General features: G+C 40.7%; 3 protein-coding genes across 6 annotated transcripts in view; all 3 read right to left on the bottom strand.

The window, feature by feature from the left end:
* Positions 1-683: 683 nt before the first annotated feature.
* On the bottom strand, positions 684-3020 carry LOC131344366 (E3 ubiquitin-protein ligase NHLRC1-like). The gene has a single exon (XM_058376631.1). The coding sequence runs from the start codon at positions 2033-2035 to the stop codon at positions 827-829; it is 1209 nt and encodes a 402-aa protein (XP_058232614.1). The 5' UTR covers positions 2036-3020; the 3' UTR covers positions 684-826.
* A 137-nt stretch (positions 3021-3157) lies between these two features.
* ptdss1a (phosphatidylserine synthase 1a) lies at positions 3158-20838 on the bottom strand. Its single transcript, XM_058376630.1, has 13 exons — positions 20608-20838; positions 12459-12550; positions 11970-12014; positions 11617-11741; positions 11294-11452; positions 10662-10813; positions 10143-10284; positions 8440-8552; positions 8091-8156; positions 6334-6433; positions 6168-6236; positions 5968-6028; positions 3158-5754 (listed from the first exon to the last, which is right to left on the bottom strand). Exons 1-13 carry the CDS (start codon positions 20787-20789, stop codon positions 5669-5671), a joined length of 1392 nt encoding a protein of 463 aa, XP_058232613.1. The 5' UTR covers positions 20790-20838; the 3' UTR covers positions 3158-5668.
* A 1848-nt stretch (positions 20839-22686) lies between these two features.
* The window catches only part of LOC131344633 (uncharacterized), a 4698-nt gene continuing 234 nt past the window's right edge, over positions 22687-27150 (bottom strand). The window contains exons 2-8 of one of the 4 annotated variants that reach the window (XM_058377071.1): positions 26383-26408; positions 25589-25751; positions 24803-24907; positions 24424-24480; positions 24188-24286; positions 23832-23948; positions 22687-23027 (exon numbers count right to left, since the gene is read on the bottom strand). In XM_058377071.1, coding sequence (XP_058233054.1) covers positions 22998-23027; positions 23832-23948; positions 24188-24286; positions 24424-24480; positions 24803-24907; positions 25589-25747 — 567 coding nt within the window. In that variant the 5' untranslated portion in view covers positions 25748-25751; positions 26383-26408 and the 3' untranslated portion in view covers positions 22687-22997. Of the gene's footprint in view, positions 23028-23831; positions 23949-24187; positions 24287-24423; positions 24481-24802; positions 24908-25588; positions 25780-26382; positions 26505-27150 lie in introns of all 4 variants that reach the window. The other 3 variants (XM_058377072.1, XM_058377069.1, XM_058377070.1) reach the window with 3 other exon arrangements.

The raw sequence follows: 27150 nt of genomic DNA, 5'->3' as shown, positions 1-27150 counted from the left end.
ACGGGACGTCCTGGATTGAGCTGAGAAAAATCTGAAAACTGGGGACGTGTCCCAAACGGAGGCGAACTCCAAACATAGGGCACTGAGGAGTGTGCTTAAGTGGTTACTTTATAGGTTATAATAGTGCATTTATGCAGGGAGTAGGCAGGGATTTGGGATTCGGCCAGGCTTTAGGGCGATTCAGCGGGAAGTTTAACTCTTCAACTATTTAAACTAATTAAATACACATAATAATAATAATAATAATAATAATAACAATAATAATAAAAATAATAAGTAGTTGTAAATAAAGTAATAATATACTCAATATTTAATTTACATTTAATTTACATTTTTTCTGCCACACTAACATTTTTTATACTTTATTTATATATAAAATACTCTATTTAGACTAAACCTCACTATTTAATCACTTCAGCTGTCTGTGATAATGACAGCGTATCATATTGTGGAAGACAAATCAACCGAAATGGTTTTACACAGGAGATATAATGGTGCTGAGGGTGTGTAAACTTTTGCACTGGACTGTAGATTATTTGCATTTCTGATGGTTAGTTTGTGGAAACGCATGCACAGGAGCCTGGAGTGTGAGTCTGTTGAATAGGCAGTGATGTGTGTGTGTGTGTATGAAGAGATTTCTGCACACCCGTGTGAAAATAAATAAATCATAAAGCAACACAAAACAAAACAACAAATCTTTTAATAATTATTCACAACACTAACTGTGTGAGTTCCAGTTTTTAAGCACCGGCTTATTTCACTTATTTGCAATAAATAATTTTCTTTTTTCGGGGGAATTTTTTAAAAATGTTCAGAGTCCAGATTTCTATTTGTTATCACTGTACAAGTCCTCAATGTCGCTCGTGTACGTCTTCACGGTGTGATCTCCGGCGTCCAGGACGATCAGCATGTCCTCGTCAGTGGTCACTAATCCCACCGGACGCACCAGTCCCTCTCTCACCAGTGGGATTAACTCTGGTGCTTTCTGGACGTCTCCCAGACTCCAAACGATTCCCTGGTTCACGTCAGCTACCATTAAATCTCCGTTTCTGTTGAAGGTTAGGGCCGAGATGCTCGGCCTCGGCAGGGGGAAACTGAAAGCGTCCAGCTGTTTGAGGAGGATGAAATCAGCACTGAACACCTTCAACCGTGTCAATGTAGCGTCAGACGCCAGACTCTCTTGAATCTGGAGATGTTCCACCACTGCGACACGTCTGGACGCTCTGCAACAAGCCACGGCTCGTGGAGTCTTCAGATCTTCCACCATAACCTTCTTCTCCAAAAGCACGCCACGTCTGAAGTCCATGACCACCTGCCAAAGTGTCCCAGCTTCGGCATCTGTCACTAAGACGTTCCCCGAGACGTCCACGTCAACGCCCCAAGGGAGCTGAAACTCTGAGACGGTGGTGACAGGACTTCCTGTCAACGAGAACGCCTTAACCGATCGATCTCCTGCGTCCGTGACCACGACATGGCCGTCAGGAGCAACAGCGAGATCTAAAGGATGGCAGATTTCAAAGCTGTTGTGACCGTAGCGCCCAAAACCGTGCAAGAACTGACCACGAGACCCGAACACGGTCACTCTCTGGTGTCCTCCGTGCGCAACCAGGACGTCCCCTGATGCCCCGAACACGGCTACCCCAGTCGGGTTGATGAGTGGACCCCATCCTCCGAAGGCGCCGTGTAGACGCATGACCCCTGAACCCAGATTTTTCTCCCAGTCTCTGGGTTTTTTCTGAGGGAAATATAAACCGATCATTTCCTGAAGGTCGACGAGAACCTGGCATTCGTAGGTGCCACCTTGATCGCATTGTTTCCTGCAGAAAGGACACTCGAGACTACGAGACATGGCATGAGACAGGCTGCAGACGCACCCCAGACAGATCACGTGACCACAGGGGAGATTGCGTGGTCTTCGAGCTCTGGGTTCAGATGAAAACATTTCGAAACACACTTTACACTCGAGCAGATCTGAGTGGATCTCATCCAGAATCTCCTCAGCTCTTCTGGTGGGAGTCGTGAAGGTCTCAGACATCCTGCTGGTCTCCTCAGTGCTCTATCACTTCCTGGAGAGAGAGAGAGAGAGAGAGAGAGAGAGAGAACAAGGAGAGATTTACGGAGGCTCCATATTTCCCAGCAGGCCGCTGGGTCACGTGACTCAGGCAGCATGACGTGTGTTTGCTGCCCTCTAGTGGTGAAGAGTGAGATAACAACATCGACCTACATATGAATATTTGTCTACTGCACTAACCATCTTCTGACCGATCCAGAGTCCAGATGTTGTAAATGTAAGTGGTTAGAATTGTGATGATTTGTGTTATGAACACTCATGACATTTGAGTGTGAATCAGATTTGTGAGGAAACACTGCTTTCTGATTAATTTTAGCTCTACACCCGACTCCTTTATAAACACACATATACTATATTGCCAAAAGTATTGGGACACCCCTCCAAGCCATTAAATTCAGGTGTCGTATTTCAGGGGTTGGGCTCGGCCCCTTAGTTCCAGTGAAAGGAACTCTTAATGCTTCAGCTTCATACCAAGACATTTTGGACAATTTCATGCTCTTTGTGGGAAAAGTTTGGGGATGACCCCTTCCTGTTCCAACATGACTGCACACCAGTGACCAAAGCAAGGTCCATAAAGACATGGATGAGTGAGTTTGGTGTGGAGGAACTTGACTGGCCTGCACAGAGTCCTGACCTCAACCCCATAGAACACCTTTGGGATGAATTAGAGTGGAGACAGACCTTCTCGTCCAACATCAGTGCCTGACCTCTCATCTAGAGGAATGGTCAAAGAATTCCCATAAACACACTCCTAAACCTTGTGGAAAATCTTCCCAGAAGAGTTGAAGCTCTTACAGCTGCAAAGGGCGAGACAACTCCATATTACATTCATGTGCATGTAAAGGCAGATGTCCCAAAACTTTTGGCAATATAGTGTACTTTCAGCCCTGTGTGAGACACGTGCAAACCTGCATCACGTGACACTTACCTGGGCCACGTGATCCACTGTCAATTCTGCAAGTAATGAATTTTTCACCTGCATGATTTTCCCACATAATTCATATGTTTACTTTTTCCCACCAAAATAATTCAGTCTAAATTAATGTCCACATCCAGGTGTAAACATACAGAGACTCTCAGTCACTCTTCACAGGTTGAAGTTTGTTTTAATCAGAAAACGCATGGACTCTCCAAACAATCACACACAGATCTACATCAGTACACACACACCGCTGTGGAAATCCCATAGAAACATTTAAAAGTTATCAGGAAGTCATTAGGAATATAGAAATGTGCAGGAGCTTGTGCACAGAAACGTGTCAGGCTTTCTTTATTCACCATTTCTGTCAAAAAGTGGGATTGTGCTGAGAGGCTGGATGATGCTGAAGGATGGAGGATGGTGAAAAAGTGCATTCTGATCTGAAATCAAGGTTAACATGACAAAAAAGATACCCCCCCCAACAAAACAAAACAAAAAAACCTGTACACCTACTGGCTAAAGTCCAGAACTAACTGGTGGATGTTACATGGAATAACTTTCCAGTTATTGTTCTGATTACGAGATCTGAACTGCTAGACGTGGACTCGACTCAAGGAGATCATTTTTAAACCCTATATAAATATATCTACCCCATGACAAGTAAGGCAGATTATTATATTGTGCGATTTTTTAAATGAAATCCCAACCATCACGCCACTTGATGATGTTTTTCTCAGATCAGCTGATCAAACTGAATTCAAGTTGCAGTGATGTGTCGTGTTTTTTTGCAAACGAATCGACTCACTTTGAAGAGTATCGCTATTTTTCGACTCTTGGGATTAGAAGGCAGATAAAATTACACACAATTGTATCAGGCATCATAAGAACAATCAATGGTGTAGTAAATATTGTAAACCTTTCAAGAAAAAAAATAATAACTAGGATTCGCTTGGGAGCCGAAAAAGAGTCGACTCTTACTGGCGAGCTGAATCAATTATGATTCACTAGACGGAAATCACTCCATTTGTGTGTCTTCTCATAATGCAGTTAAAATTACAGTAATGTTATTTTAAAATAAACAAAACCCGAAGGCAGGATCACGAGGATTAGACTTTAGTAAGGCAGTGTGCTCTGATTATATCATGAACCGGTCTAAATGATTCGTATCATGATGTGGAGCTTTAATATCAGCAGATTCCTAATTGTGTAAACAACTTCAGACAAAATACGTGTGTGTGCGCTGATATTAAATTAAATTCACATCATGATAACAGCATGACAATTTACAATATTCAGAATTATTATCAATAGAAATTGTAGAAAGTCCTATTTTTATTTATTTTTTTATTAAGAAGGTCATCCTTGCACTCTGAAGGAACACGCAGGGTAGCGACGATCATTTAAAGTGTTCATGATGTCAGTGTAAGGTGTGTTAATGTGCATCAGTGTGTCATGGCACATGTTTGGTGTAGCATTTAAACTCAAGATGGACTCGGACCCCAGCGGGATCGTGGTCAGGGACGTCAGGTGGCAAGAAAAACTACAGGAATAATCTACTAAACACTCTGAAATTGTAGACATCAACACCTTATATTGTTAGGCTATAAGTCAGATATGAGACACACACACACACTCATGCAGGCACATCTGTATGTTAGAGGCTTCAAGAATGAACAGAAACGTGGATACTGGCATCAGCGGTCTGGAGGTAATGGACACGAGTTAGCAGCGATCCTCCTCCTCCTCCTCCTCCTCCTCCTCCTCATCATCATCATCATCATCATCATCATCATCAAACATAAAAGTTGAAATGAAGTGGGCTAAATCAGTCAATGCTAAAGCAAAGTGTTTGAACCGTGTGCTCTGCTCTAGGTGTGTGCCGATAATCTGTCGTGTGATATAATCAACGATATCTGTGTCAGGACTGTACTGTTAAAGAGAACCAATCTGATGCTGAAATAATTTTAAAGTAACGCATCAGTGCCAAATGTACGTGAATAGCTGGAAGTTTTCGCTTTCTTTTAGCCAAAAGCTCAGTAGTAGAAGTGGTTCCTGTTATCTAGAAACACGAGCCAGTCTTTAACTACATGGAATGTTATGAGGTTGGGCATTCCCCTAAGCCCCACCCTTCCTCCATAGGCTCCACCCTTCTCCATTGGCCCCACCTCTTATTATTAAAGTATTGTTCTGGAATGCTGGATATGAATATTGATTATAATAACAATAAAGTTTTAGAGTTAGTGATGTGTGTTAACGGAAACATTTGGAAATAAAAGAGCCTTGCATGGCTTGCTTGTTAACAATGTGTGATATAAACTGTGATTAACTGTTAGCTTTTAATCGTGACAATATGGAAACGTGAATATATCGGCACACACCTCACACACGCGTGTGTCTGTTGGTATCGCAGACACGGGATACACAGAGACAATACTGCAATGGGAAAAACAGAACTAAAAGTTTCTCCACCGAACATGAACCTCAGTGCTGTTTTTTTCACCTCGTTACCCCTGCAGCGCCACCTGGTGGCTCAACACTGACCAAATCCAGGAGCAAAGACACAGCCGTCTCATCCTGACATTCCCTCCAACGTTTTTGGAGCGCTGTTTGTGCAAAACGTTCACTTTCTTTCCTTCTATTCATCCTTCCTCGGGTTCCTGCAGGATGGAGTTTGGAGTTTATTTCTTCACTCCGTTGACGGGTCTGTTGTTTCCGGAACTTTTCCCTCTCCTCCTGGTGGTGGGAGGCACCACAGAGTCCGACTCTAATGATCAGATGAAGAGCAAATTCAATCGGCTTAATGGAAAACTTTAATCATCAAACCACTGATATACTGAATAATAATCAGTGAGTGAATCAGTCAGTGAGTCAAATGTCAGTAAGTCAAATGTGAGTGAGTGAATAGGTTAATGACTGTAATTGATTGAATGAATGAATCAGTAAGTGAGTGAGTCTTTGCCTTGGGTATTTCTCTCACCTTTCACACTCACGTTGTCTGTGGTCTCTGTGTAAACGCTGTCCTCACACTCCGACAAACTCTGAGAGAGAAACCAGCGTGAACAGCGCTTGTAGTACGAGATTCACAATTCATAAAAATAATTTCATCTGTATACACCAGTAGTGGACCACACAGGAAGGCTGAAAGTGATGCTGTGTTTCCTGTGGAATCAGACTGACCTTCTCTCTGGGCCCGTAAGTCTCGGCGTACCACACCATCCCGTACAGGCACAGGAACGTGATGAAGGCCTGCACACATGGGAGAGTTTGTGTGTATTGTGTAGATGTGGAAATCCAGGCACATATCATTGTTATGAAGAGACGGATATATGGGATGTTCTCTCACCACACACAGGAGCCAGAGAATGACGTAGAGGATCTGTGTCTTGGAGAACAAGTCCTGTCCAAACTTAACACACGCTAAAGCCTCGAGGAAAGCAATGGCTCTGAAGGAAGGAGAAATAAACCAATTCATTATTTTAATAATAATAATAATAATAATAATAATAATAATAATAATACAGGAAAGAAAAAATGTTTTCAGGCTAGATATGAACTAATAATGGAGCAAGATATTCATCATCATCATCATCATCAATCTCCCCTGCAGTCCATTAGAAAGGACAGAGATAGACAGCATCCATTATTCCATCCATCCAGATCAGTCAGTGAGTCTTTTAATCAGAAGATGAATGAATCAGTCAGCGAGCAGCGAAGGAGCTAGCCAGTGGCTCAGAGAGTCAGTGGTCAGTCTGTTGATCTGTCTTTCAATTGATCCATCAGTCAATTGGCCAGTGAGCTCGCTGGTCAGGGTGTCAGTGGTCAGTCAATCGGTCTGTCTTTCAATTGGTCGTTCAGTCAATTGGTGAGTGAGTGAGCTGGTCAGAGAGTCAGAGTCAGTGGTCAGTCAGTTGGTCTGTCTTTCAATTAGTAAGTGAGCTCGCTGTTGAGAGAATCAGAGTCACTGGTCAGTCAGCCGGTCTGTCTTTCAATTGATCCATCAGTCAGTTGGTGAGTGAGCTCGCTGGTCAGAGAGCCAGAGTCAGTGGTCAGTCAGTCGGTCTGTCTTTCAATTAGACATTCAGTCAATTGGTGTCAGTCTGATGGTCAGAATCAGAGTCATGGTCAGTCAGTCCATCAGTCAATTGGTGAGTGAGTCTGATGGTCAGAGTCAGAGTCATGGTCAGTCAGTCCATCAGTCAATTGGTGAGTGAGCCCGCTGGTCAGAGTCAGAGTCATGGTCAGTCAGTCCATCAGTCAATTGGTGAGTGAGCCTGCTGGTCAGTCAGTGGTCAGTCAGTTGTCTGTCTTTCAATTGGTGAGTGAGCCTGCTGGTCAGTCAGTGGTCAGTCAGTTGTCTGTCTTTCAATTGGTGAGTGAGCTCGCTCGTCAGAGAATCAGAGTCAGTGGTCAATCAGTCGGTCTGTCTTTCATTTGATCCGTCAGTTAATCTGTGAATGAGCTCGCTGGTCAGAGAGTCAAAGTCAGATAGTTGGTCTGTCAGTCAATTGGCCAGTGAGCTTGCTGGTCAGAGTCAGTGGTCAGTCAGTCATTCTGTCTTTTAATTGGACCCTCAGGTAATTGGCCAATGATCCCGCTGGTCAGAGGGTCGGTCAGTCAGTCAGTTAATCATTTAGTCAGACAGTCAGTCAGTGACAAATGACGATTTATAAAAGCTGTAACGGTGTATGTATGTGTGTGTGTGTGTGTGTGTATGTATGTGTGTATGTGTGTGTGTGTGTGTGTGTGTGTGTGTGTGTGTGAAGCTGAAGCGCTCAGAAACATCCAGACCTGCTGAACATCAGCTGCTTTTTCCATGGCACTAAACCACTGAGGCTACAGAAGCGGAGATCAACCTCCATCAGTTAACATCTACTACAGCTCACTGCTGCGCTCTGCACCTACCCCAACCACAAGCCACCGTGTTAACTGGTAATCTAACACACACACACACCATGCTTTGGTATCAGTTGCAGCCCAGAGGGAAGGAAAACATGAAAATGTGACAGACAAAAACAAGTAACTGATACAAAGATATAAAATATACAGTCTGTATACATGCATGTGTGTGTGTGTGTGTGTGTGTGTGTGTATGTGACGCACCCAAACACCCAGCACTGCGTCCCGACTCTTTTACACTGCGTATCTGTGAGATAGGCGTAGTACTGCCTAGGAAACACAGAGAGATGAAATAAAACATTTCCTTACGTATATTCACCATTCCACCATAAAAGAAGAAACTCAAAACTAATCCAGAGACAACAGAAAACACGAATATTCGTAAATAACAACAGAATAAATAATCATAAAGAAAACAATAAATCATTATAGTGTATAAAACATTTCCTCCTAGACTGAGTTGTGGATTAATTTCCTGAAGCATGCTTTAATGCAACTGGAATGAGAACAAAAATCCACTACTGACATGTGATGTATTAAACCCGGAGCTCACCTCACAGTGGGGGCGGTGATGATGCCGATGAAGAGGATGCGGCCCCAGCTCAGAGCGTGGCATGCTGGGAAAACAAAGATGTGCTTCAGGAAGAAGGTGTTCAGCTCCGTCAACTGACGACAAGACAGAGGAGAGAAACACTGATTGTTAAATCACACACACACACCTACATCTGTACTAATCCACCCAATCATACACCCATCTGTTTGTTCATCCATCTATCCGTCCATCTCTCCACACGTCTCTGTATCTGAGCATCTGTTTGTAGTAAATTCTCTGATCAGATTTGTTTGCATGTGTTGAATGAACCGCAGAGAGGGAGATGATCGGGAGGTGGATCTCTACAGGAGCTCGCTTACATTAACAAGTGTGCATCAGGGCTTCATTATTAACTAATCAGCCTCTCAGGAGATCACACACACACACACACACAACTGCTCCCTCTCTCCCAGTGAAGCTATGTAATTACTAATAATGTATCCCAGAGAGGGCGGGCAGAGAGACAGCACGAGTGAGACAGAGGCCATTTTATTCCTTGAGTTATCTAAAAATATATGTAATATATCATCCTTGGGATCAATTCGACCCAATTCAATGTTTAACGTCTTTATATACACTGTGTTGTCAAACGTTTTGGGACGTCTGCCTTTACATGCACATGAATGTAATATGGAGTTGTCCCGCCCTTTGCAGCTATAACAGCTTCAACTCTTCTGGGAAGGCTTTCCACAAGGTTTAGGAGTGTGTTTATGGGAATTTTTGACCATTCCTCTAGATGTGAGGTCAGGCACTGATGTTGGACGAGAAGATCTGGCTCACAGTCTCCACTCTCCACTCCACCCAAAGGTGTTCTACGGGGTTGAGGTGCAGGACAGTCAAGTTCCTCCACACCAAACTCACTCATCCATGTCTTTATGGACCTTGCTTTGGTCACTGGTGTGCAGTCATGTTGGAACAGGAAGGGGTCATCCCCAAACTGTTCCCACAAAGAGCATGAAATTGTCCAAAATGTCTTGGTATGAAGCTGAAGCATTAAGAGTTCCTTTCACTGGAACTATGGGGCGGAGCCCAACCCCTGAATTCAAGGATTTGGAGGGGTGTCCCAATACTTTTGCCAATATAGTGTACCTGTGGTATTGTAAGAACCACTGAGATTCACACGACATGACGAAGGGAGAAAACATCATTTCTCAGAGACCCAGAGGAGAAGACATGTTACTATCTTTGATAAGTACTACTTTCCAAATGGTATAAATGTCAAAAATCTGCACTTAGAAATAAAAAATCCATTAAAAGCAAATCTTTCTGTACAATTTGAGGTCAATCAGTGAGATCTTATGGTGATTTGTAAATGTTTCTATAGTTACGCAATAGAAATTCTTTGTGTCTAGGAGATTAAGGTGGTGGGGTGCGATGGGGTTATGTTTTATTTAAAAAGTCAACAAAGAAACATAAATTACCTGACTAAAACACTAGGTAAAAATTATATTCTAGAGGTTTAAATTACTGAGGTCAAACTGACCCCAAGGGCAAAACATGTTGGTAAATTTGAGGATAACAGGAGGGTTTAGAGTGACCGACAAAATTCTTGTGCACTTTGTTTCACCCGTCATTAATGAGTGATTAATGAGACTGTTGAACACACATTGCACCTTTAAGCGTTACAGGTGTGTGAGCTTGTTTATCACACTCCTGAGTCTCACCTGCCAGATGATCATGAATAGGTAAACTCCAGCTACTCTCTGGAAAGAGGATTTGGGGTCAAACCAGCGCACGTAGGTCCAGCTGGCCGGTGTGAACTGCAGCACAGCACGCTTGATCTTCCCAGTGGTGGTGTGGATGTCCCTACACAACACACACACACACACTCCATCTCATCTGTGACGAAAATGTAAAGTGTCATGGCTTTGTAATATGAAATAAAAGGACATGAAAGCTCCCACTGAAAGGTCACATGACCAGGCACGCAAACCGCCCCTGTGATGCCGAGCTCTGTTCAGTCGACGAGACGCTTTGCAAGTCGACACAAATTCAAATGCGGTTCTAAACCATCTCATCTCATTTCACGTGAGGACTAGCCTATATCCATATCACTAATCCCTTTATAGAGTAATGAGAAAAAAGAAGCAAGGTGATCATTTCTACCTCACACTACACGTGTACAGTGTTTATATTCCCACCCAGAGTTTTACAAAAGGTTACAGAGTGCTGTGTGAACCTACTTGATGCTGGCCCAGTGGTACGTGCGTATCTCCAGGAAGCGACACACGGTCATGCCGAGCCAGATCCCTCCGCCGTTACACAGCAGGATATCCAGGATCACTTGATCCCACCAGCACTCCGCAAAGTTAGGTAGGAGGTGCATGAAGAAGAGCTGCAGAAGATAAAACACACATTTCCTGTATACACTTTGAATGATTTCTCCTCATTATAATGAAACACCGGTATCACACGAAGGCAGCACCGAGGTGTAAGGTGTAGGGTAGGTGGGGCTTTTAATCCGGTGTGGTGTCCGGTATCCGTTTCCAGGGTATTGCCTGTAAATATAGTCATGCCATAGCTAATAATGTGAAGTAATGAAACTGTATAAAAGAGGGAATTCTTGTGGAGTGGCAGGTTGCCACTGTGCCCTTTTACTTAAAGGATTTTTAGAAAAGCCTCTTTAAACTCCAGTGTAAGAAATGTAGGTCAGAGAAAAACATTACAGGAGATTTGTGATTTCTGCTACATTCAGCATGACAGATCAATGGCATGACATAAATTTAATAAAAATTTTAATTTTTAGAAAGTGCTCTTTGTCTGCAGAATCTATTTATTCCAGCACAATCGTTCAGGCCTCTAGGGGTCGCTGTACCTCAGTCAGCTCCCACGTGATGCTGATGGTCCAGCAGAGACCGTAGCTGCGGATCAGCAAGGCCTTCATGCCCCAACCCCAGAAATGGCTGAACGCGAAGATATCAAAATGACTCAGGATTCGCTCCCACGTGATCACATGACAGTTCACAGCATACTCCTGATCAAGAAAGAAAAACAAAAGGCGAGCCAGCCAAGAGGGAGAAGAGTGAGAAATGAGACAAGATACAAGCCAATACATATTACATAAAGGCATCATGATATCTTTGTAAATTTAAAATTTGCCAACAGGCTCAGCAATACACGGTGTCACATATACAATACCATGATGTCAGCCTCCCGCTTGGCGTAGCGGAGGTTTGGGTCCAGCCAGTACATCAGCCCCTTCACCTGCTCCCAGTTCAGGAATATAATGAAGACCAGGAACAGGAAGTAGAGCACGCTTAAACCTGTCAGCCAATCAGAAAACCAGCTTTAAACTGGAGCAAAAATAACTATGTATAACAACTATACAATCTGTGGCTCAGGGTCATGTTCTAGAACTGTAAAGACTGACTTACATACAATAAGGTGATCATGTGACATTTTAACAAATACTAAAAAAAACAAACAAACACAAAAACAAGAGGAAAACAGGTGAGCCAGCCAGGAGGGACTGATCAAGCAAGACTGCTTACCAAACACTATTCGCCATATCGCTGGGTGTGGCCTTGTAAAAGGACCTGTGCAGGAAGAAAGCAGGCTTTAGAAAAACCTATTTAGAGCATTAACCACATACACTACATTGCCAAAAGTTTTGGGACACCCCTCCAAATCATTGAGTTGTTTTTCAGGGGTTGGGCTCGGTCCCTTAGTTCCAGTGAAAGGAACTCTTCATGCTTCAGGTTCAGCTTCACACCAAGACATTTTGAACAACTTTGTGGGAACAGTTTGGGGATGACCCCTTCCTCCTCCAACATGACTGCACACCAGTGACCAAAGCAAGGTCCATAAAGACATAGATGAGTGAGTTTGGTGTGGAGGAACTTGACTGGCCTGCACAGAGTCCTGACCTCAACCCCATAGAACACCGATGGGATGAAGCCCGAGCCCTGAATTGAATGATTTAGAGGGGTGTCCCAAGACGTTTGGCATTATAGTATATTTCTACAGTGTTAGACTCATACCGTTTGGAAAGGCAAGGACACTGATGACGGAGAAAAAGGAGATAATCACGATAAGTCCTACACGAAGATTGCTGTCTTGATTCCCATCATCTCTGTAAATAAAAGACAAGATAATAAAACAGCGTACAGATCAACCGGACCATACAGGTACTCTAGTTGGGTTTGTGGTCATAATTCTTTTCTTTCACTACAGACGGTCTATTCTGACACATTCGTTAAAAAGTTCAGCTCTGACAGGTTTTATTTGGTTAAATATCCATAAACAGCTCAGATTTACCTCAGATTATCTAACTCTTCTCTTAGATCATTTATAGCTGACATTTATTTCCAAGTAGAGTATAATTACTCTACTCATCCTTAATTTTTATATTAGTTGTTGTGTAATGATAGATGTTAGCAAATTTAATATATTTAATATTATTATTTTCCCTCAGTGCTTCGTTTATTCGTTACAAAACTAGTTAGCTTCTTATGCTAACTGTGGCATTAGTGAAGTGTTTGGGGGAGGGGTGTGTGTTTGGCTGCTTTTAATACGTGTTTTTTTCTGACAAATTACTGCATTATATTTTAATAATGTGACTCACGTAGTGGGATTTGTGAAAACCTTAATAATAATAATAATAATAATAATAATATTATTATTATTATTAAAGCAATGGTGGCATCGCCACCCAGGCACACCAGACAAAGTGGGCACAGTGGGTACATGCATTTAAAGGGGAAATACCAATAGGAAAGGTCTGACAATTTGGGTCTAATGAAAGTGATCACAGCAATGTACACTGATGGCAAAAAGACAACTGCCTCTCCAGCTAAACTATATAAGGGCAAAAGTGACAGTGTGGGTGTAATGAAACAGATCATAGCAATGTCCAGTGATGTCAAAAGGGACAATGACTCTCCATCTAAACTTTATTTCTATATCAGTTTATATATATATATATATATATATATGAGTCACCCAGAAAAATGTTTACACATTTCAGGAAAAGAAAAATTTGTATAAATATTTTATTACTAAATTTATTGCTATACGTTATAGATAGATAGATAGATATAATGATATTATGATAATATTATTAATATTATACTAATATAATTTACATCATACTATTTTTTTATCCTGAAGTGTATATACATTTTTGGTCGACTCTGTATATATAAAGCCATATTAAAAAAAATAAAAATAAAGGGGAAAGAGCCTCTAGTGGACAGAGTCTAGTACTGCAGGAGTCAGGCCAAAACCATGTCTAGTCAATGGACTGATAAATGTAAAATTTTGTTGTGAGCCATTAGAGCATCACAAAATCATGAAACTAGGCAAACTCACTCACAACCAGTTGTTCTTTCTATGTAAAATATTTTGAAGCATTAGCACTGTTAAGATATAAGAACATTAATTTTCTTCGATTATGTCCTCACAATAGCAACATCATTCAAAATATCACAAATTCCTTCACAGATTCACATCAGCCATGTCCTGACATTATTCTGACCGATTTTGACTCAAATCACGTGAAAGTAAAGGACAAAACATTAGATTTCTAAAAGTGACACACTTCCTGCTGCCAGTTGGTGGCGCTATGACTGTGACTCACAGTAGTCATGTCCATGTGATCAGCTTTCTTCTCTTAACATAAAGTTGAGGTTTGATGTACATCACAATATATACCGAAGTTATTAGCCACTTCCTGTTTTCTTTTATTCGCCATAAGTTTAAGGGCTCCTCACGGCTGAACCATTTGAGATCAAAAATCCCTTATAATCTTTAGACCCTCAATATCTTCAGATCATATTGGACCCTGTTTGGTCAAAATCATACAAATCCCCTAGGAGGAGTATATCAAAATCCATTGGGTGTGTTTTTCAAACATCCCAAAATAACTGACTTCCTTTTGCAGATCCCATGACAGGTGGATGAACGTCATTTAGCTCAATGAGATCTAAATGTTTACCGGCTCATGCATATACGTGCAAGTGAAGATGAGCTGTGCAGCTATATTTCTGACAAAGTTCCAGGGGGTGCTGTGATAGCCCTGTGCCACGCCCGGGGACCAGCCACACTGGACTTTCTCATAAACATTTACACTCTCTATGGGAAATATTTTGGAACATTAGGCCTTTCCACTCATAAGATATCAGAAGATTCATTTTCTTCTATTATGTTCTCATGTAAATCGTCACCATAGTAACACGATTCAAGGTATCAATAATGCCTTCATCGTTTCACATCAGCCATGTCCCGACATTATCCTGACTGATTTTGAACCAAATCAGATGAAAGTAAGGGACAAAATATTAGATTTCAAAAAGTGACACTTCCTGCTGCCAGTTGGTGGCGCTATGACCGAGACTCACAGTAGTCATATCTGTGTGATCAGCTTTCAATGCTTAACATAATCCTAAGGTTTCATGTAGATCACTCAATGTACACAGAAGTTATTAGCCACTTCCTGTTTCGTTTTATTCACCATAAGTTTAAGGGCTTCTCACGGCTGAACCGTTTGAGATCAAAAATCCCTCATCAACTTACATTATCAGTGTCTTGAGATCATATTAGCCTGGGTTTGGTGGCGGTTGTATCAGTGTCTTGAGATCATATTAGCCTGGGTTTGGTGGCGGTTGTATCAGTGTCGAGATCATATTAGCCTGGGTTTGGTGGCGGTTGTATCAGTGTCTTGAGATCATATTAGCCTGGGTTTGGTGGCGGTTGTATCAGTGTCGAGATCATATTAGCCTGGGTTTGGTGGCGGTTGTATCAGTGTCTTGAGATCATATTAGCCTGGGTTTGGTGGCGGTTGTATCAATGTCTTGAGATCATATTAGCCTGGGTTTGGTGGCGGTTGTATCAGTGTCTTGAGATCATATTAGCCTGGGTTTGGTGGCGGTTGTATCAGTGTCTTGAGATCATATTAGCCTGGGTTTGGTGGCGGTTGTATCAATGTCTTGAGATCATATTAGCCTGGGTTTGGTGGCGGTTGTATCAGTGTCTTGAGATCATATTAGCCTGGGTTTGGTGGCGGTTATAATAATGTCTTGAGATCATATTAGCCTGGGTTTAGTGGCGGTTGTATCAGTGTCTTGAGATCATATTAGCCTGGGTTTGGTGGCGGTTATAATAATGTCTTGAGATCATATTAGCCTGGGTTTGGTGGCGGTTGTATCAATGTCGAGATCATATTAGCCTGGGTTTAGTGGCGGTTGTATCAGTGTCTTGAGATCATATTAGCCTGGGTTTGGTGGCGGTTATAATAATGTCTTGAGATCATATTAGCCTGGGTTTGGTGGCGGTTGTATCAGTGTCTTGAGATCATATTAGCCTGGGTTTGGTGGCGGTTGTATCAATGTCGAGATCATATTAGCCTGGGTTTGGTGGCAGTTATAATAATGTCTTGAGATCATATTAGCCTGGGTTTAGTGGCAGTTGTATCAGTGTCTTGAGATCATATTAGCCTGGGTTTGGTGGCGGTTGTATCAGTGTCTTGAGATCATATTAGCCTGGGTTTAGTGGCGGTTGTATCAGTGTCTTGAGATCATATTAGCCTGGGTTTGGTGGCGGTTATAATAATGTCTTGAGATCATATTAGCCTGGGTTTAGTGGCGGTTGTATCAGTGTCTTGAGATCATATTGGCCTGGGTTTGGTGGCGGTTATAATAATGTCTTGAGATCATATTAGCCTGGGTTTAGTGGCGGTTGTATCAGTGTCTTGAGATCATATTGGCCTGGGTTTGGTGGCGGTTATAATAATGTCTTGAGATCATATTAGCCTGGGTTTAGTGGCGGTTGTATCAGTGTCTTGAGATCATATTAGCCTGGGTTTGGTGGCGGTTATAATAATGTCTTGAGATCATATTGGCCTGGGTTTGGTGGCGGTTATAATAATGTCTTGAGATCATATTAGCCTGGGTTTAGTGGCGGTTGTATCAGTGTCTTGAGATCATATTGGCCTGGGTTTGGTGGCGGTTATAATAATGTCTTGAGATCATATTAGCCTGGGTTTAGTGGCGGTTGTATCAGTGTCTTGAGATCATATTGGCCTGGGTTTGGTGGCGGTTATAATAATGTCTTGAGATCATATTAGCCTGGGTTTGGTGGTGGTTGTATCAGTGTCTTGAGATCATATTAGCCTGGGTTTGGTGGCGGTTGTATCAGTGTCTTGAGATCATATTAGCCTGGGTTTGGTGGCGGTTGTAATAATGTCTTGAGATCATATTAGCCTGGGTTTGGTGGCGGTTGTATCAGTGTCTTGAGATCATATTAGCCTGGGTTTGGTGGCGGTTGTATCAGTGTCTTGAGATCAAAAATCCCTCATCAACTTACATTATCAATGTCTTGAGATCATATTAGCCTGGGTTTGGTGGCGGTTGTATCAGTGTCTTGAGATCATATTAGCCTGGGTTTGGTGGCGGTTATAATAATGTCTTGAGATCATATTAGCCTGGGTTTGGTGGCGGTTGTATCAGTGTCTTGAGATCATATTAGCCTGGGTTTGGTGGCAGTTATAATAATGTCTTGAGATCATATTAGCCTGGGTTTGGTGGCGGTTGTATCAGTGTCTTGAGATCATATTAGCCTGGGTTTGGTGGCGGTTGTATCAATGTCTTTAGATCATATTAGCCTGGGTTTGGTGGCGGTTGTATCAGTGTCTTGAGATCATATTAGCCTGGGTTTGGTGGCGGTTGTATCAATGTCTTGAGATCATATTAGCCTGGGTTTGGTGGCGGTTGTATCAATGTCTTGAGATCATATTAGCCTGGGTTTGGTGGCGGTTGTATCAGTGTCTTGAGATCATATTAGCCTGGGTTTGGTGGCGGTTATAATAATGTCTTGAGATCATATTAGCCTGGGTTTGGTGGTGGTTGTATCAGTGTCTTGAGATCATATTAGCCTGGGTTTGGTGGCGGTTGTATCAGTGTCTTGAGATCATATTAGCCTGGGTTTGGTGGCGGTTATAATAATGTCTTGAGATCATATTAGCCTGGGTTTGGTGGCGGTTATAATAATGTCTTGAGATCATATTAGCCTGGGTTTGGTGGCGGTTGTATCAGTGTCTTGAGATCATATTAGCCTGGGTTTGGTGGCGGTTGTATCAGTGTCTTGAGATCATATTAGCCTGGGTTTGGTGGCGGTTGTATCAGTGTCTTGAGATCATATTAGCCTGGGTTTGGTGGCGGTTGTATCAATGTCTTGAGATCATATTAGCCTGGGTTTGGTGGCGGTTGTATCAGTGTCTTGAGATCATATTAGCCTGGGTTTGGTGGCGGTTATAATAATGTCTTGAGATCATATTAGCCTGGGTTTGGTGGTGGTTGTATCAGTGTCTTGAGATCATATTAGCCTGGGTTTGGTGGCGGTTGTATCAGTGTCTTGAGATCATATTAGCCTGGGTTTGGTGGCGGTTGTATCAGTGTCTTGAGATCATATTAGCCTGGGTTTGGTGGCGGTTGTATCAGTGTCTTGAGATCATATTAGCCTGGGTTTGGTGGCGGTTATAATAATGTCTTGAGATCATATTAGCCTGGGTTTGGTGGCGGTTGTATCAGTGTCTTGAGATCATATTAGCCTGGGTTTGGTGGCAGTTATAATAATGTCTTGAGATCATATTAGCCTGGGTTTGGTGGCGGTTGTATCAGTGTCTTGAGATCATATTAGCCTGGGTTTGGTGGCGGTTGTATCAATGTCTTGAGATCATATTAGCCTGGGTTTGGTGGCGGTTGTATCAGTGTCTTGAGATCATATTAGCCTGGGTTTGGTGGCGGTTGTATCAATGTCTTGAGATCATATTAGCCTGGGTTTGGTGGCGGTTGTATCAGTGTCTTGAGATCATATTAGCCTGGGTTTGGTGGCGGTTATAATAATGTCTTGAGATCATATTAGCCTGGGTTTGGTGGTGGTTGTATCAGTGTCTTGAGATCATATTAGCCTGGGTTTGGTGGCGGTTGTATCAGTGTCTTGAGATCATATTAGCCTGGGTTTGGTGGCGGTTGTATCAGTGTCTTGAGATCATATTAGCCTGGGTTTGGTGGCAGTTGTATCAATGTCTTGAGATCATATTAGCCTGGGTTTGGTGGCAGTTGTATCAGTGTCTTGAGATCATATTAGCCTGGGTTTGGTGGCGGTTATAATAATGTCTTGAGATCATATTAGCCTGGGTTTGGTGGCGGTTGTATCAGTGTCTTGAGATCATATTAGCCTGGGTTTGGTGGCGGTTGTATCAATGTCTTGAGATCATATTAGCCTGGGTTTGGTGGCGGTTGTATCAGTGTCTTGAGATCATATTAGCCTGGGTTTGGTGGCGGTTATAATAATGTCTTGAGATCATATTAGCCTGGGTTTGGTGGTGGTTGTATCAGTGTCTTGAGATCATATTAGCCTGGGTTTGGTGGCGGTTGTATCAATGTCTTGAGATCATATTAGCCTGGGTTTGGTGGCGGTTGTATCAGTGTCTTGAGATCATATTAGCCTGGGTTTGGTGGCGGTTGTATCAGTGTCTTGAGATCATATTAGCCTGGGTTTGGTGGCGGTTGTATCAGTGTCTTGAGATCATATTAGCCTGGGTTTGGTGGCGGTTATAATAATGTCTTGAGATCATATTAGCCTGGGTTTGGTGGCGGTTGTATCAATGTCTTGAGATCATATTAGCCTGGGTTTGGTGGCGGTTGTATCAGTGTCTTGAGATCATATTAGCCTGGGTTTGGTGGCGGTTATAATAATGTCTTGAGATTATATTAGCCTGGGTTTGGTGGCGGTTATAATAATGTCTTGAGATCATATTAGCCTGGGTTTGGTGGCGGTTATAATAATGTCTTGAGATCATATTAGCCTGGGTTTGGTGGCGGTTATAATAATGTCTTGAGATCATATTAGCCTGGGTTTGGTGGCGGTTGTATCAATGTCGAGATCATATTAGCCTGGGTTTGGTGGCAGTTGTATCAGTGTCTTGAGATCATATTAGCCTGGGTTTGGTGGCAGTTGTATCAGTGTCTTGAGATCATATTAGCCTGGGTTTGGTGGCAGTTGTATCAATGTCTTGAGATCATATTAGCCTGGGTTTGGTGGCGGTTATAATAATGTCTTGAGATCATATTAGCCTGGGTTTGGTGGCGGTTGTATTAATATCTTGAGATCATATTAGCCTGGGTTTGGTGGCGGTTGTATCAGTGTCTTGAGATCATATTAGCCTGGGTTTGGTGGCGGTTGTATCAGTGTCTTGAGATCATATTAGCCTGGGTTTGGTGGCAGTTGTATCAATGTCTTGAGATCATATTAGCCTGGGTTTAGTGGCGGTTGTATCAATTCCCTAGGAGGAGTATTTCACATTCCATTGGGTGCGTTTTGCAAACAAATCAAAATAACTCACTTCCTGTGGATCAGCCTTAATGACATGCAGTGTGAAAGTTGTTCAGTTTAATGAGATCTAAGTCTGTACCAAGTTGTACATGGATACGTGTAAGTGTGTATCAGCTATGCAGCAAGATGTTCCAGGGGGTGTTGTAACGGGTGTGTGCCACGCCCAGGGCCGAGCCACAGTGATGTCCTAATGGCCACAGAGTCCAACCTGTTTGCTGATTTTCAGGGGTTTTTTAGCATGTTAAGGGGTCCAAAAGTGCCCGGATGATTAAAAAAAAATAATTAAAAAAAAAAATCCTTAGAAGAACAAGAGGGCCCTCCGCACTGCTAGCGCTTGGACCCTAATAACAATAATAATAATAATAATAACAATAATAATAATGCCTGAGGTATTTCTCTGAAGGAACAGAACTATGTGACTGAGATGTAGTCACGTGACCGTGTAGCTAACGATAAGCCCCGCCCTACTCTGTGTGTGTGTGTTAGTGTTACAGTACACACATCCCCAATCTGAACCGTACAACAATACGGAAGTTACAATAGAGCGCAGGATTCCCGGATGAACACTATTCCGCATAGCACACGCTAGCGCGCGCCACAAATAAACGGTTTTCCTGTATCCTGGTATGCGCGCGTGCACAGAAGCGGTGTGGAAAATAGTATATAACGGTGACATATTTTAAAAAGAAAACGTTTTAAAACAAAATAAAAAAACAAAGGAAAGCGATGCTGCGCGCTTAAAGAAGCCATTTTCTTTTCCATTCAGCATCCTTCCTGTGTCCGAGCCTCCACACTCACCTCGTAAAGGCGAAGTACATGAGGCTGAGCACGGTGCAGGTCAGCAGGGTAATGGTGTGAGGCTTGTAGAAGAACTCGATGGTGATGTCCTCCACCTGCTGCTCGTTGATCATGCGGAAATGTGTGCGGTAACGGCCATCGTCCTTACTCAGAGTGCGGGACCCGTACACGGACGCCGCCATTACTCGAGCAGAGAAACCCCCTCCTCCCTCCCTCTCTCTCTGACCAGCGCGGATCTCCGGCTCGATCCCAAATCACTTCCTACACATCAGAAAGTGCACTAGATAGCACGCGCCTCTCCTGCCTTATTTACTGCACTCAAAGCGACTGAAAAATATGTTCAGAAAGAAATATGATTAATAAATGACGATTCAAAAACGCTAACAGAGACAACTAAAACGAGAAATGTGAAAAGGAATAAAAGAAGCAGGGCTTTGTCTCAAATCGAGCTCTGGGCTGAGTGTCGCGTGCTTGCACACTGTGGTAAATTCTAGAACGACGGCAGGCACGCGAGCACTCAGAGGTTAGCTTGATGCTAACACGAACTGTCTGTTAATACTGCTGAAAAATGACTACCTTTTGACAGTCGAATAATTCAATAAATGTGGTTCAGAATGAAACCTCAGATTAGCAAAACACAATGCTGGGTTGTGTTCATCCTGTTTAATAAAGAAATGAAATAAAAACTTAATAAAATACACATTTTTTTCGTGGTCTGAAATAAAAACGCTGTAAGCTGCAGTACAGTTTCTCAAAATGGCGGAACCTTCAGTTAGCGGTTGATGTTAAGAGTCGTTCTCTTTGTTTACAAGCTGTTTCTAAGTACAGAAATGGCAGGTTGTGGTTAACCTCAGGCGATGTTTCTGCAGGTTTTCTGCAAGGACAGATTTTCATATGCAAATTATGTTTGTGGCAAACTTCTCATGAACTTCTTGTTTTTTAAAAAGCGTGTGGTAAACCTTGGGGGAAGAACGGATCGAATTTGTGCTGTTTTCTGCAGGTTTACCTCAGCTTCATGTGTTGTGTGTTTTTCTGGTAAATATTTGGCTAACCTTACAATAAAAAAAATATATACAAAATTGACGATTAAACCAAATATAATTTATTCAACGATTACAAATACAGGCTGCATACATAATAATCAGATAACAAAGATAAATAACTAAACATGCTAAACATTCAAACATATTTACTGACAAACTTCTTACTGGCAGAATGTAAAGTAGATAGATAGATAGATAGATAGATAGATAGATAGATAGATAGATAGATAGATAGACAGAGAGATAGATAGACAGACAGACGGACAGAGATAGATAGATAGATAGATAGATAGATAGATAGATAGACAGAGAGATAGATAGACAGACAGACGGACAGAGATAGATAGATAGATAGATAGATAGATAGATAGATAGATAGATAGACAGAGAGAGATAGATAGACAGAGAGACGGACAGAGATAGATAGATAGATAGATAGATAGATAGACTTTATTGATTACACTGACCAGCCATAACATTATGACCAGTGAGAGGTGCCGTGAATAAGATCGGTGTACATTTCTAAATATAATATGATGTATAGTGAAGTATTATATTGCCTTTTTTGGCTCCCACTGATGACACAGTGGAGTTAAATAAAAGCCTTGTTATAAAACCTGACAATATTTCTGACTTCTTAATGGAGAAATACATTTCCCTATATATATATATTTAAAAAGCAGATTACAGAACAGCTCCAATAATATTTCACACCCCCCCTTCTCTCTCTCTCGCCCCCCTCACCCCTCTCTCTGCACCAATACAACTGCTGCAACTACATCTTTCCCTTTACTGACCACAAACAAGCACACACGCTCCCACACACACACACACACACACACACACACACAGACAAACACACCCACACACACAGACATACACACACACACACACACACACACACAGACACACACACAGAGCTGCAGCTTCACACATAGGCTGATGTAAGTGTTATTTTCATGAAGCAGTATTTTAATGTTTGTATAAAAAGCGATCCTTTAAATACGGACACTGACTCACACACAAAACTCCATCATGTCTTCAACATACACTTTAATACTTCAGGCCATAAAAAACAGAGCAGGATAAAAAGATTAAAACTATTATGATACGAGGTTTAAAGCAGTTTGAAGAGATTTTCTTGATCATAATTTACACTTAAATTCATATACATACAGTTTATTACGTTAAACCTGCAAAATGAAACACCACGGCTTATCAACAAGCAGATCCTCGAATAAAGAAGTTAAAATAAGTGTGAAAGCCTCGTAACTACACTCATCTGTGGCTAAAGGTCACTAAACAGTTGTCTTATGCAGGGGTCGTCCAGTTTCAGTCCCTCACCGCTCACATGTCCTGCTTCAGTGTGATCATGGGCTGAAGAGAAAAGCAGAATGAAAGGATTTCCATGAATAAATGACACGTATAAATAAAGCTGTGTTTTTAGGAGAACTTAAAGAGGATGAATGATCTAAAAACGTCCTGCTCACGTCATCACACTGCAGTAAAGTTCTAATTCTTCTACACAGAACACTTTATCAGTACACGGGAAAATCATGCTTTAATCTCAGCTTTATTAGATCTGATCTGTTTTCACCACAACATCTTTTTGGTGCTTTTTTCACATTTAATATGTTCCTTATGTTTTATTTTCTAGCATGTGATTATTTCCTGTGTTCTTGTCTTATGTTTCCATGACATTATCATGATTTATGGATAATTAAATCATTAAACAATGAAATAATGACCTAAATATAACTGAACAATACACTGTAAAATGTTTAGGAAGACAAGGACATTTAACTATTAGAACAATCAGAGAAACCATTTTTTCTCTTTAGTGAATCTAGAACCCTTAAGAGTTCTTCAGCAGTCCCTTTAAATCCCAAGACAGGATGTTCTTCCTTTCTGAAAAATCTAAGCCTCATTTATACAAGGAACAAACTCCAAATTATTGTTCTTTATTTTCCTCTTCATAACTTGAACAGATTAACGTCTTCTTCTTCTTCTACTTGGTATGTTCTTAGAAAAAGCATTCCTCTAGGGTTATTTGGATCGTTAAGAGTTCTCGTCCTCTCTCTGTTATAAGGTTCTTCCTGGGTTTCTCTTCCTGGTTTCTAGTTTCTGTAGCATGAAAACTAAAATCTGAGTAAATGAAGCTGAAGGAGTTTTGTACGTTACCAGGCTGTTGAAATGAGTTCTGCACAAAGCTTTACTCTCCCAGTGGATCAGAATCACAGAGAGGAGAAACTCGAACATGTGCATCACAGCCATTACCACGCCCAGTCCTGTATGAATCTGTACAGAGGGTAGAAGATATACATACATAGATCAGAAATTCTTCGTTGTTGTAAGTCATGTGTATTGTGGTGATTACAGAGCAGTGATGATTGTCACACAAACACTTAAAACTCTAACTAAAGACTCAGTGTGATGTCTTAACAATCCCTCTCAGATATACTGTGATCTACTGAAATCTGTATACATGAGTGTCACTGAGCATTATTATTAAGATTTACCTGACGACTAAAATTTACCTCATATGTGTAACGTTCTAAAGTCATCAGACACGTTAAACAGGTCATGATAATTGCTAAGCAAAGGGCCAAGATGTTGAAGACAAACGACGCCTTCATCTGTTGTTAAAAACAAACACAACATCTTATCAGTTTCCATGTAAACACAATGTTAATTATCACATGAAGAAACATCAAGCTTTCAGTTAAATCCATAACCAAATCATTAGAGTGAAGAGAGTGGAGTTTGGACACACCAAGGGCATTAAGGGAGCGTGTGCAGCGGCGATCGCCAGAGCACCGGACACTAGATACTGAAAGAAAAAGATGAATCTGTTTGTAGTAGGTGAGACAATCCAACAGATTCAAAACAAATTAGAAATTGGTTTATAAAGTGATTTAGATGTGATTTATAATAATAATTCCATAAATAAAGCCATAATTCTAATAAATGCCTGTTTCTGTATTTCAGCTGTTCACTCAATCGTGCTGAAGAACTGGGTTCATGTAGAATTACTGTTATTGGTAAATATCATAAAGTTATTTATATGAACACTGTATATTTTTGTAGTAGAATCTGAGTGAGAGAAGTGAAGGATATTTTTATTGTGAACTTGGACGAAACCACTGACTCACCAGGATGCTGGGAATCATGAACATATAAAGAAAACCATAGTAATAAAAGTTGATTAAGAGTCCTCCCAAACACAGGATAAATACTGCAGTGATGATCTGAGCTACCTTTAACACAAGAGAACAAAAAAAACCCACAATTATAACAATTATTCCTGCATATAACAATTATAAGTGGTATTATTAAACCAGACATTACATTTAATGAAAGTCCTGTAAGGATATAGTTATACATATTTATAGCTCACTAGGTATGAAATCCTCAAACACAGGTTTAATTATAATATGTATTTATAAAACATGTAAACATGCAGAGTCAATGCAGATGAATTTATTTAGCATGTGCAAGGTGATTTTAATAAAACTGAAAGTTTAACAGTGATTGTCTGCAAATAAATGATCGAGATGTTTGTTGAAGATTTATATTTCCTCAGATTGTTTTATTCATGTAGGTCATTGTTGCTGGAACTGTGGATGGAGTTTATCTTTAAAGATGATTTAAGCTGCAGAAATGGACGGTAATAGATTTTGCTGCACCTGATCCCAGCTTTTAAATAGAGACAATGAAAAATAATGCAGTTCACATCTACTCTATGTTCAGAACACACACTCTCACACTCTCCACATCTTTAAGCTGCATGAATCAGATCTTCCTCACTAGTGGCTGTAACTCATTGTGGAGAACTTCACTCTCATTTCCGACGTCTGAATCGTTAAACATGAATGTAAATCTATCAGGACAGAAACTGATAGAGATTTTGAAGGGTGTTGAGTTGTGTGTCCTCCTACCCCGAGGGCTTTGGGGCGACCACGCTGATACACTTTGTAGGAGTCCTTGAACCTGCAGGTGAATTTGTCGGGCATGAGCTGTCCCTCTCTGGCGTTCCTGACGCTGGCTAGAGGGATGGTGATGACCATGCAATCGTCCGGTTTGAACGTGTACCTCATTGTTCTGGAGGAGAGTGAGAGGGGATTTATACCTGTCAATAAACTCCTGATCTGCACACAGAACACTGAAATCTACCTTATGTCTATTTAGTGAAGGCACTTTGTGGTATTATGTCTCGATCACAATATATCTGTATCTTGAGTATCAGCTGATAACGATATCCTTCTGATTTATTTTTCTTTAAAATGAAAAAAAAAAAACACGGCTAAAATCATAGCAAATATAAATATAAATCTAATAAAAAATAAATAAATAAATAAATGAATAAATCAGTCCAAACAAAAAAAAAATACAATCCATTCTTTTTAGGTGCGAAAATTTCCAGTTCTAAAAAAAGAAATCTTTTCCAAACAAATTCCAGCCTTTTATCCTTTTAAATTAATGATGGATAATAAATAAAAGTCTGCTTAAAGTAAATTGTCTTCCTGTTTATTTAGCCGACATTGCGTGTAGAAAAGCTGTGAAAAGCTGTGCACTGGCTGATAGCCGAGCTTCTAATGTGAGTAAAGAATTTACTTTCACGCAAGATATTTTTCGGCCTTTTTTACAATAATACACAAACGTAAACAAATCTCTTCACTCGTCTCTGTCATGTGACTCCTCTAAATCCTCTAAAGAAATAACGCTCACATACCTGCTTTTTTAACGTATCATGAAGATCTTTATCAAGGCCAATGTGAAGTTTGGAAAGAAAGCAAAAAGGAAGTGAGTGTTCGATGTGTGCAATCTGGACTATTACTGCGTACGCTTTATATCCTGCAGAGACGAGAAGCTGTAATTAAACTGAACCAAACTGAACACAGGTCTACTTTAATAAACCCACTGATATTTTAATAAACACAAGCTGTGTGGTCAATAAATACACTAAAAATACACAATAATAAATGGCAAAAAAAATATAGTAAGCTTTGTATAAATAAATTAAATTAAATATAGGTGTATAAATATTTTGAAATAAATGTATATACTTTATAATAATATATATATGTACATATTTAAAATTATTATTTAAATGAAATATATAGTTGTTTGTCTGTGTCATATAAATGTACCATAATAAAACTCTTCACGCTTTTCTAAGTCTTACACAGAAAATAAGAGAATAAAATAATAAACAATAACAAATGTAATAAATAAATAAATATTCACATATATTCACAGGTTAACTAATATATAATTTATGTAAATAATAATATGGCTTTCATAATAATATAAAAAAACATACAACATATGAAAGATAAATTCAAATAAAAATAGTAAACAACAACAATAATAATAATAATAATAATAATAATAATAATAATAATAATAATAATAATTATTATTATTATTATTACTACTATTATTATTACTGTTGTTGTTATTATTATATAAATAGCTAAAAAAGGAAACCTGTAACTCG

Source organism: Hemibagrus wyckioides, linkage group LG23 (genome assembly GCF_019097595.1).
Source record: "Hemibagrus wyckioides isolate EC202008001 linkage group LG23, SWU_Hwy_1.0, whole genome shotgun sequence".
Lineage (NCBI taxonomy): Eukaryota > Metazoa > Chordata > Actinopteri > Siluriformes > Bagridae > Hemibagrus > Hemibagrus wyckioides.
Note: the sequence above shows the minus strand (reverse complement) of the source record. Positions and strands in the feature narration are given on the sequence as shown.